At 33.1% G+C, this 12,264-nt stretch overlaps 1 protein-coding gene across 2 annotated transcripts in view; it reads right to left on the bottom strand.

The window, feature by feature from the left end:
* Positions 1 to 12,264, bottom strand: part of CSMD1 (CUB and Sushi multiple domains 1) — a 1,075,408-nt gene that overhangs the window by 191,628 nt on the left and 871,516 nt on the right. For both annotated transcript variants that reach the window (XM_054629077.2, XM_077174973.1), the window contains exon 23: positions 10,132 to 10,288. In XM_054629077.2, coding sequence (XP_054485052.2) covers positions 10,132 to 10,288 — 157 coding nt within the window. The remainder of the gene's footprint in view (positions 1 to 10,131; positions 10,289 to 12,264) is intronic.

Here is a 12,264-nt window from a genome sequence, read left to right as displayed (position 1 = left end):
AGAAAAGCAGAAGAAATAAGTTGTTTGGGTTTTTTTCCCTGTGTTATGCAGTGCAAGATACTTTGACTTAACACATACCAAATACTTAAGTGTTTGCAAATTCCTTCATTTCCTCACAGTCTTTTCTAAAATCCTTAGAAGAATGAAGCCTGAATGTAAAGAATGGATTTAAAATGTTAAAAGCATGGTACAAACTTATAAAAAGCAGTGTGACACAAACAGGACCAAAAGTTAAAAGAACCCCTTCATTTCTAGTTGTGTTTATTCCTTCACACACTGACAAGTGAACCACCTGCACATATCACCTTTTATTCTGGTAGCGGTATTGTGCCCAGAACTGAAAATTAACTTCTCAATACACTGAAGAACTGAGAAACAAGAAACACATAAATCTTGACTACCTTTCATCATCCTGTTTCAAGCAGCTCTTCCCATCTAGAAACTTTATGGAAGCAGAAGGAATAGAAATAAATAGATTTATAGCATTCATTTTTAACTATGTTTGTTGCAAAGAGTCTTCTCTTTACATGTATCCCTAATTCTGCCTATATATCATGTATACATTGTTTTGGCAGGGTGACTTTAATATGCATGAACTTTTGAAGGAATAATCTCAATTTTGTTATGAAAAAACTTTCCTAATATTTTAAATAATTAGAAACACTAAAAAACATATTTTAGTGGAAAAAAATCTAAAAAAATCTGTTTCCTATTTATTGCTAATCTTCAGTTATAAAATATGATTAGGTTTGATGTCAGCAATATTAATTTGTTGAAATGTAAACAGTTCCTTAATATAATAAAGGGAGTGGAGAAAAACTCACATTCCTAATTTAAACTGTTAAAATCTTTACAAAGTAATTCTAGATTTTGCTTGAAAATTCATTTTATTTGAAAGGGAAAAAGTCAGTCAGAAGAAAGTTGTGATCAAACTCTGATCTCAGAGGCTCCCACAAGTTATTTGAAATGTCCAATATTATATACTCTATTATATATTATTATATGCTATATATTATATTATCATATACTATACTTTTTGTATATCTAGTATATGCTATATAAGATTGTAATTTTGCATAAGAGTATTAGAAATATGGAACTGATTAATATATTCATGTTTTGTAGCTTAAATTTTACAATTAGACTGGTATAGTTAATACTTCCATAAATTAACAGCAAATCAACAATAATGCAGCTAACAGATCTTACATTTGAATTGCAGCAAGAAGGAGCTTGCAAGAAGGATTACTGCATCATCCTAGGTTTCTAGGTGCTGGTCATCTACCTGACTTAAGAAACTGCTTATCAGCCTCCCTTTCCCAACAGATAGGTTTGAGCCAATAATTCCAAATGGGAAATGATCATTTTTCATTCAACATGAGGCCAACGTAGGCAAGAAGGCTGGGTTAAAGAGCAATGGGATATTAGCAGTTCTGTTCAAGGGTTCGAAGTTTTCAGGCAGGAATTCTTGCTCATGGGAAAATTCTAGTAATTATAGCAGTGGGAATAAATTAACAGTAACTCTAGTGTCTACTCATCTAAAACTTGGAAAAGAGGAAATGATTCACTGCAAATAAACAGGAGTCTTTTTGTGAAAAACAGAGGAAATGAGCAAACTTTTTGGAACAAATCCCAGCTAAAACTCATTAAATGCAGCTGCACATACATATAATGACAACATCTATAATGGCTTCATAGAAATAGATTCTTTTTAAAATATGACAGAAAAAAAATTTAGGTTGAGGTGGCAAAGAAGGTAAAGAAGTTCTGTTGTTCAAACCACCACATTGACAAATTCCTGGATTCTGTTCCCACTAAGCTCTCTGTAATAATGCTACAAATATGATCACTTCTTTGATATTAAAGCAATATAATCTTTAAGCTATCACTCCTGAGATTATGAATTTAGCTGGAATCTGCTTGCAAATTTCTGTCACATTTTTAAGCTATGATGAATACATCAGCAGATGAGAAAAAAAAATACACTAAAGAAGCCTACCTCAATTGGCATTACTGAAACATCTTACTTTCATACTCTAAAGACAGAATGTTAATATAAATGTAAAACACCATATGCATATGGACACCTACAGTGATCTCTGCTAGCCGCTCTCTCTCACCTGCAAATCTTAACTGCATTTTAAAGTTTATAACTAGAGATTTTAAAAAGCAGCCCTTTTCTTGATAATAGATGTGAATGTTAAAACTGGGAAAACCCAGTGGTTTTAAGAACATGAGAATCTCTGAACCATACACAGAAAAGTCAAGAGACTTTCAACTGGTAATTTTCAGAACCAAATCACAATACCCTTTAAGAAATTACCTTTTCCACATATTTGATACCACCTACATATCAAAACTTTTTTGTTCCTAATTGAAAATGAGAAATAGTTAACATCTTCCTTCTTTCTAACCCTGTGCCCAGAGGGGCGATTCAGTGACTTAAAGCTGATAATTTATGTAAATTTGGAAATTAAATATTTTTCTTTTTAATTTTTCAGGGCACTTAAAAAAATTTATTCATTTAGTTGATGTATATTTGCAATACACATATTTTAATTCAAACAAAATCATAGTTTTTACTCTAAGTATTTTTTGAAGAACATAATTTAATAATCATGGACTATTCAGCGTGTACTCCTAACACAGCGTGCTACTACTGTTCTATTTCTTGTGTTTCTTCCTCTTCTCAGTTTCATTTTTGCACCTCCTTTTTACCAATGAAGTCTCAGTTCTCTACTCCATGTACTTGCTCTATTTCTTGGCCAGCCCCTCTGGCAGTCTTCCTCTCCTATGTTTGTATCCTAGACTTTTAGTCCCAAAAATCACCTTTCCCAATACCCTATGGTGCATATCTCGCCTTCTGTACCCCTCCTTAGGACTCCCTGGTCTGATATTGCAGATTCTTTTATTCCAAGCTCCCAACATATCTATCTATTCCCTTCTTTATCTCTTTTTTCCCTCCTCTCTAGGTTTGGCTTTTACATCCCTGGTATTGTAACCAAACAGCTTCATCCTGACTTTCTCAGGCTACCCACAAGACACAGGATATTGGTGGGTTTACCCCAGCTGGCAGGTAAGCTCCCACCCAGTTGCTCTCACAATTCCCCATAGCAGGATCTGAAGACAATTAGGAAGACGAAAGCAAGAAAATTTATCGGTCAAGATAAAGACAGTTTAATAAGTGAAAAAAAAAAAACAAAGCAAAAACCTCAAATACCCCAAACCCAAACAAATGATGCAAACCCAATCACATATCAACAGCAGACTGGCACCTAGTCAGACCTTTAGCAACAGCTACTTCAGAAACACTTCTCCAGATTTTAATTGCTAAACATGACATGACATGACATGACATGACATGACATGACATGACATGACATGTGTCACCATTCAATTCAGGTCATCTGTGTTGCCTCCCACCTTCTTGCCCACGCTGAGCCAACCTGCTGGCATGTCAGAGCAAGTAAGCCTAGAGGAGGCCCTAACACTGTGAAGCACTGCTCAGCATTAGCTGAACAATCATAAAATCATGGAATTACCAAAGTTGGAAAAGATCTCCAAATCATAAGTCCAACCTTAGACCAAACATCACCATCTCAACTAAACCACAGCATTAATGCCAAGTCCAGCTGTTTCTTCAACACTTCAAGGGATGATAACTACATCATCTCCTTGCATAGCCCTTTCCAGTTCTTGACAACCCTTTCAGTGAAGAAATTCTTTCTGAAAGAAGAATTAACTTCTTAACTGAAGAAAATTAACTCCATCCCATTCAAACCCAATACAGATGGACAAAAAGGTCACCTCCATCCTAATCCAGGACTGTTGAGAAAAAATATTTTGGAGTGCTCATTCATAGGGTAGTGTTTGCTCACATAAGTCTATATGGCTAAAGATCTGTACCCCAAAAATCTGGTAAGATTTTCCTGAGATGGGAAAAATGCAAAACATCACCATGCCAGCATTTCCATCTACAAAGCATAGGTTAACATAATTTTTCAAACAGAAGGTTTTCATTGTTTCTGTCTTAGAGATAAAAAAATATTTGGCACCTACTCTGTTTACCAGAGTAGCAGCTTCATACACATCTTTAAATTAAAAGTAAAAACCAACCTCAATTATAAAAACTGTTATAAGACCAATTATTTTTTGGTCATACAAAGTTTTGAGGATATGGGGCAATGGGGAGACGATGTAAATGCTGAGTATTTTGGAAGCAGAAGGCAATTTAATTTTCTGGGGAAGGAAGGAGGGAAGAGACTCTGATGTCATCATGTTATTAATTAGGATATCATATTTCTTGTACTCAAGTGAAATTAATATTTCTAATTTTTTTCTATATTCATTAATTTTTGTTTTTTAAGTCTGCAAGTTTGACTTTCTTTTAGAAGAATTTTTTCTATACATGCAATATTCATTTGGGGTTACTTTCACTTGGGGTTAGTCACATAATGTTACTGCTCTTATTAGGACCTGTGACTACTTCATACATGTATCAGTTAAGATGTGCTAATTTAATAATATTTGTCTTTGGTGTCTTACATTTTTACTGCAGTGTGCTAAGGTTCTAATTGGAAGAGATCTTATATACAGACTAGTTATGGAAAGGAAAATGGAAGAGCTTCTTTTCATTACTGGATTGTTCTGCTAAACTGGCATTATACACCCTGAGGCATAGCCACTGTACTTCTGAATTTGAAACTGATTGTGTGCTAAAATAATTGCCTGAGTGTTCAGTTTCAGAACATTGTTTTCACTGACATTCTAACCTTTTCCATTACTGTAGAATAAGAAATGAACTAAATTAAAGTTCACGATTCTCTTAAATTAACTATTATAAATGGTTTCAATAATTTATATAAATTTAGACCAACTCAGATTCACCTCCCTTGCACTACCTTTCACTATCCCTTGAAAGCAGTAGGGTTAAGGAATGATCATAACACGGAACTTAAACTGAAAATCAGAACTAAATCTTTAGCAGCAACAGAATACCATAAATGCTAAACCAGTTCATCATGTGCAAAAAAAGCAGTTAAAAATTTCTTTCCTTAAACTGAAAAGTATCTTCAGACCAATGAAGAGAATATTGTAAAACTACTACCTATGCTAAATATAAAGAATCATAAATGCAAATGAAAATATTAAACCTCATTAAAAAGAAAAAAATTCTATCCATGCACAATCCTAAATCTGTGGTAAGTTCTGTGGACTGGAGCATAGCTCAGGGCCTGAACTCTTCTGAAAGAAATGATAGCCATGGAGAATTTTGCTTTCAGAATGGTCATCATGGTCATCATGGATTCAAAATTTGAGGATGTTACCCTTAAATTATGATTTGGGCCTACACAACATTCATTTTCAAAAATACAAATCATTTGTGAGATTTTTTTCCAGCCCTCATTTCCACCTTAGTGTAGAAGTGAAGGAGAATGTCTAATTTCACATCACAATGAAGTGGAGGCTAAAAATAAAAAACAATTACTGAGGAGATAACATGGAATCTCATTTTTAATCTACAGCAGCAAATCAGGGACAGATCAGTGTGAGACCTTCAGAAATCTAAAATCTAGCTACAGAGTATGGCACAAATTCCTGAATAATTTTCAGACTTTAAAAAGTCTATAACTGGTTCTTCATGTTTCTGAAACAGAGAAAGGCAAAATATAGTACTGAGTGGGCCAGTGCAGCCAGGCATGTTCCTACAGATAGTATTTGCCAGTATTTCTGGATGGACCCTTCCACTGACTTATTAGAATATATTTTAAGGTTTAGTCTGTGGATAAGTGAAGCTTTTGCTTCTATTATTTACTGCATAGGACTGAAAAACCATGAAATTACCATAGAGAGCTAGATAAGCTGCTCCTAAAAAAGAAGATGTCAAAATAAGGTCCAACAGCAACTTCATGCTATTTCAGACAGACAACTACCAGTGCAAAGCACATGGTAAAAACTCTCAGGTCTCAGAAGAGTCCAAGGAGGAATTCTACAATGACAAAGGTCCTTCCACATCATGAATATAGACATCCATCATCAAGCACTATGAAAAGAAATGAGTTTTGAGATTTCTACATGGTACTGTGAAGGGAAAGAGTGTTTACTGAGAAAATTGTGCAAGCCCACTAGAGTGCTGAGTGATCTGTGATCTGTACAAGACCAAAAGATCACATAGTAGCAGCATTAGGCGCTACTCAGAGTCACAAAACATTTGTATATGACATGTATGACAAAGTGTGAAGGTATTATTTTTTGTTTTTCCAAAAACTAAGAAAAGTAACACTATGTTCAGGGAAGGAGGATTAAACAGGAGCAAGGAAGCACTCGTGACACAAGTCAGAGTAAGTCCAGTGTATGATAAGTGAAAACACTATTAAATTTCTTCTTGTGTCAGGGCTGTGATAGGGGAGTGGTTAGGCATGGCAGGGAGACTGCCTGTTTGTTATTCAGAAGCTGTACTGACTCGCTCCTTATTTAAAGTTGCAGCCTGTTACTTTTACCAGACAGCTGTGTTTTGCTTTTTCTGCCTGTCACTGTCTGGCATCAATAAGATTTGGGTTTTATATGAATGTCAATTTAACATTAAATGCCATTGACATGACAGCACAAAGCACTGGCATCTTTATATCAGAATGGGCAAATCTTTTAACTGAGCTGTGAACAGGAATAGCTGTGGGAATCCCTGTTTCTAATCTTCTCTACCCGACAAAAATTAGAGGTGTCTCAGGAAGAATAGATCTAATCAGACAGAGGGGAAAAAGATCCCCTGAATAAGAAAACAGCAATTATGAGAGAATAACAGACATTTTCAAAAATTAAAAAAAAAAAAAATAGCTGTCACATGTGTCAATAAGCACACACTTAAATTTTTACATGCAGATCACTACTGATGTCCTCTATTCATTGGGAATTAAAGTCATCAAATTATGTTGCCATTTCCTCAGCACAGAGATATAAGTGTCCACAGTCATTCCCTCTGACAGCAGTGTAGAGATACTGGAAGTGGGCACTTTATCATATTCCTCCTAACACACTATAAGGAAATGGCTTTTTAAACTTGTTTTACACAAAGTCGACAAGCTGCCTTCTTTGTTCCTCATTTTTCTTCTCCTCTGGTAGAGTCATGTTCAGCTATTGCTCAAATTATTTTCATTGACTCTTACTCCATATATACTTACCCCACCAATTTCAGGCAAAAATATTCTCCATTTTTCTGAAGTTGTTTCCTTAAATAAAATCACTGTAATTTTAGTTTTCAGTCAAAATATTTCTTAGTTTCTCAAAACAGTTAACTCAAGGAAAAGTACAGATGTTTTAATGGTCTTTTCTAGTAAAAAAAAATACCTCTACCTATCAGGACAAATCTATTTTCTTGAAAGCATCTTGTAGTTATAGATCAAAGAATAAGATAAGTATAATTTCCAGCTTCCAATTAGTATTACATTAATCACTTTCCTCTATAGAAGATTTCATGAGAAATTTCATCAGATTTCATTTAGAACTTGAATTCTTTAGATTTCCTTTTTATATCTGCTTATATTCTGATTTTATATCTTGGATTCTGAGTTTATGAAATTTGATTTTACTATGTTGTTAATGAGATCCTGAAAACAGAGATACAAGTTTCTTTATCCACATTTCTGTCCTCATTGATCATTAGCTCTTTCTTCTACTGTATTTTCAAATTTAACATAACTTCAGAATTCACACCATCAAAAAGGATGGAAAGGTATTTGCACACAAACAAAATAGCAGACTTTCACATTAGTCATTTTAAACCTGCAATTTTACTTCTTAATTTCAATAGCAATAGTAGAAAGAAAAGTACTACAATTAAGGGCAGTTGATGATGCCTTGTAGGTAATAAGAACTCAGCAATCACATAGGAAGTAACCTGAACTAATTAACCTGATTTATTAGACCAGCACTTCTCCTATCTCTGTATTATGATATTAATTATTCAATTTCATTCCCTCCAGCATATATTTCTCATTTCCTTCAGCAAAACTATATTTTCTCATCTTTTTGATTTTTTTTAGTATTTTTAAATGGTTTTTTTTAATTTTATGGTTCAATCTGAAAAGTGAATAAATTTCAGAGTAGTCTTTCAGTTATTTCTGATGTAAACTATAGCTGTTTTAATCCAAAAAGATAATTATAATTTTGTATTTCATGTATTTACTGAATGAAAAATTGACATATTTGTTTGGCAACTGAATTTTAGTGCACCAAAAAATTCAAAATCCATGAAATAATGAGTATAAATTTCTGGTATATATAATCTCTAAGATATTACTAGGATAGGACTTTCAGAAAAAGAATGTCAGCACTGCAACTAGTTTTCAAAGCACTGCAAAAGAATGCATCTTCTGCTTGAATTTTTACTTGCATTAATTTTTGAATGGTGAAAAATCTCACACTGAAGGGTTTGTAAATAACAGTTACAGCAGAAGGAAATCACCTGGTTAGATGACCACTGTCTCAAAATTTATTATATTGAATTTTGTTTCCTGAAAATACATGTGAGAAGTAAAGTATTAGTTTGTATTTAAAACTGGGAATTCTCTCATGTTAGAGAAATTAGGAAGAAAAATCATTAGAGATAAACTTTTCAACATGAATGGCTGAAAATTGATAACATATGATAAAATAAATTAGACACTTGGCAACCAAAATAAAAAAATATAAAGTGTTATGCAGACATAGGAAAATAAGTTTTGCCTCTCTACCCAGTACTAAAATTACTTAGAAGATAATTACATAGAATCTTAGTTAGAAGATTACGTCAAATTCTGTCTACACACTGCAGAAAATGTGGAAATACTTGGAAGAATAGAAAACACAGTTTAAAAACTAAACATTCAGGAAAAAAAAGCCTTAAGACATGAATTATAGTATCTTATTTTACACTGAAAAATACGGTGCAGTAGAGGAAATCTTAAAATAAAGTGCAACAAAATCAATCATTTGGATGTAGAAATTAGACAAAATTATATTTTTAAGTAAATTACATTCATAAACATTAGGTGGAAGTGGTCACAGAAGGAGCATTTAAAAAGAGCTGATTCAAGACTCTTGAAATCAGAGCCCTTAAAATAAGATTGTTTTTAAAACAGATCTTTTGTTCCTTTTCTTCCAAAGGAAAATGTCTGCAGTTTCTCTAGGCAAATGAGAGTAGATTTCCCTAGTCATTCTTCAGTGGTTCTGTAAGAAAAAAATCTAAAATGTTATTCCACAGCTTGCTCCAAAGCAAAGGGAAAACATCAGATATACTAAACTGAGCAATGATTCAATTTCTGTGACACACTATGTTGTGGTGCTCTGCTCTGCAAGATTCAACAGCAATTCATGGAAAGTAATGTATAAGATAATAAATTGAAAGTAAATGGAACTTGGAGATTCCTTGAACCTGGAAAAATAACCTTTTATGTGTGTTGGAAACAAACTAGTTATCCCCAAAATTATTCCCCACAAAAAATCATTGTTTTCCCAGCAAAAAAAGAATCCAATTAATTGCATACAGTCTGTGGGACAAGTGCATTGTTTGTCAAAACTTGCTCATTCTGGTCTCCTTCCAGTATACTCCACTCTGATCCTGACATGCAGTCAGGCCAGATTAAAAGTACCTACACCTAGGTACTCATTTTTTCTTTCTAATTTTCATCTTTTCTTTTCTTTTTTCTTTTCTTTTCTTTTCTTTTCTTTTCTTTTCTTTTCTTTTCTTTTCTTTTCTTTTCTTTTCTTTTCTTTTCTTTTCTTTTCTTTTTTCTCTTCTTCTCTTGTCAAAGTTGACTGACTGCAGAGATCTAATTTTTCATTTTCTATGACTTTCTGTTCATTTTCTGCTAAAATTTAACAACTAATATATTCAACCCACATATATGTTACAACATCATTACTAAATCTTAAAAATAATTATGCTTTTTAGGTTTAAAAATGTACAAATTTGCTTTCAACAGTGTTTTTATATTACTAACACCTATCCAGTCATGTAGACAAAGAAAGCACAGTCTCTTAACCACAGTACATTCTAGGAAATTACCTTCAACATTCAAAAAGAAATCACTACAGCTGAGAAATACAAATTTCCCTACAAAGCAATCAATCAGATCATATTTATGAGCTACTTACTTGTATAAGTCAGCTGAAATCCTTGGTCAGTATCAGATCCATTGGTATTAAACTCTATCCACATATGGTTAGAGGTGCTATTAAGAATAACTCCCATCATGTCATTTTTGGTGAAGATTCCAAGAGAGCGTGAAGAACTGTCTTTTCCATCATACACCTTGCAGAAATAAGAGCATGAAATTGGACATCAAATCTAAATATAGGAAAGATTTTCATTTATACAATAATTCCAAAGTTAGCAATGTATTGCCAATAGTTTATCCAAAACCTTAATGTATCTATTTTAAGAGATATATAGCCCTGGGTTATACAGTTCAGGGAAATCTTAAATATTCTGTGCCCCTTGAAGTGTTTTATAGTCTTTTGCCTTTTTGGTTTTGTGAGCTCATCTTGAGAGAAATTAACATTCATATGCAATTCTATCTTCTGAGGTTTGGTAAACTCAGATTGTTTTCTGGATTATTCACAAAGGCCAACAGAAGTATAAGTTTTGAAATCACCATTGAAGGTAAACCCTTACAGACTACTCTGTTCTCTCCTGTCTCAATATATCAAGAGCAATAATGGGATTTTAAGTCAAACTGTCATCTTTTATCTCAGGCTCTAAGCCTGCAGCAATTTTGGTTTACTATCGGATTTAACAAAGACTGATAAGTTTTCAAAAAGATATGTGAGTCTATTTCCAAATTAATTGTAGAGATGTTCCCATTTGCCATGTTACTTTTGTGAAAACTTTGAACAATATCAACATACGTACTTTTTCAAATCCTAAAATTCTTAAGAATGCCATTCTGACTGCTCACAAATACATGAGAAGTACAAAATCTTTCCAAGGACATTTTTTTTTTCTTATTGCAAAACCTTGAAACCCACAAAGTGCAAAAATAGCCTTCTGCAGTTTTGTTTTCTTTGTTGGCTTGTTTTCTCAAGATGAACTTAAAAAGCTAATTTCTTCTTTAAATTAAATAAATCTCCTCTACTTTCTCAAAGAAAAATAAAGTACAATATAAAGTGTGTAAATACACACCATACATGGAATGTCATATCAATGCTTATACAATAGAAAGAAATGGATTTGAGCAGCTGGTTTCTGATATGAAGTGATAGTTTGTCCTTATCTCATGTGTCCAAGAATGACTGGAGAGAACCAGCACAAAAGCTACCATTACAGTAAAGATTTCAAGCATTGGATCTTTGTCTCTCCACTAGCAGACCTTGTGGTACGGTGCAGATTTATACTGATTCCAGTGAGAAGCAGGAGTGACCCATTTAACAATCTAAATTGCTACATCTGGGTCACAGGCAGTTCTTCCTATTTGAATGCCCAATTTGATCTATTAGCAAAATTTAGAAATGCTTCCTTTGAGATGACAGATCATTGCAACATCTGTAGGTGAGGGCCAACAATTAAAAGCAGTTCTATTTTTTCTGTGGAGAAAATACCAGCATGCCATCCATAGGTAAATGTCTTGAAAGTACCAGTACATTCATCTCAAATGTCATTAACTAAATAAAATAATAAAAATAACATGCATAAAGATTTTTTTAAGAAAAACCATATGTTTACTTTTATAAACCTACATAGATATAAATAATTACTTACTCTAAAAGAAACTTTTGAAAAACAATATATTGTTCCAGCAAATGATAGAAGAATACATTCCATCTTTATTACTGATGCAAAGATTTTCTTATACCAAGGCACACAGATGAGATGATCAGAAGATAAACCTATTATATTTAAGGTTCATGCAAGCAGTTACATGTACTTAAGGTCCACCTTTCTTGGAAGAAATATAACTTTAAGCTATTCTAAGAGTAACTGAAAAATTACTTGGAAGCTTCTAACCATTGTCTTGGGACAGAGCTACCAATCAATTTCATGGAAAGATTATGCTTTATTTATTAGAGCTGGAAATCTGTTGTACAAAGTAAAGAATCATTTGTTCCCCATAAGATTTATTTCCATAGATATATTATCTGGGAGATAATAGATATATCGATCTGGGAGATAGTACTTGAAATGGAATGCTCTAATAATTATCATTAATTAAAAATGCTCTAATAATTTTCATCAATTAAAAATGCTGCCTATGTTTAAGAAAATATTTTTATTCATCTATAAAACAAACA

Source organism: Agelaius phoeniceus, chromosome 3 (genome assembly GCF_051311805.1).
Source record: "Agelaius phoeniceus isolate bAgePho1 chromosome 3, bAgePho1.hap1, whole genome shotgun sequence".
Lineage (NCBI taxonomy): Eukaryota > Metazoa > Chordata > Aves > Passeriformes > Icteridae > Agelaius > Agelaius phoeniceus.
This window is presented reverse-complemented; position numbering and strand designations above follow the sequence as displayed.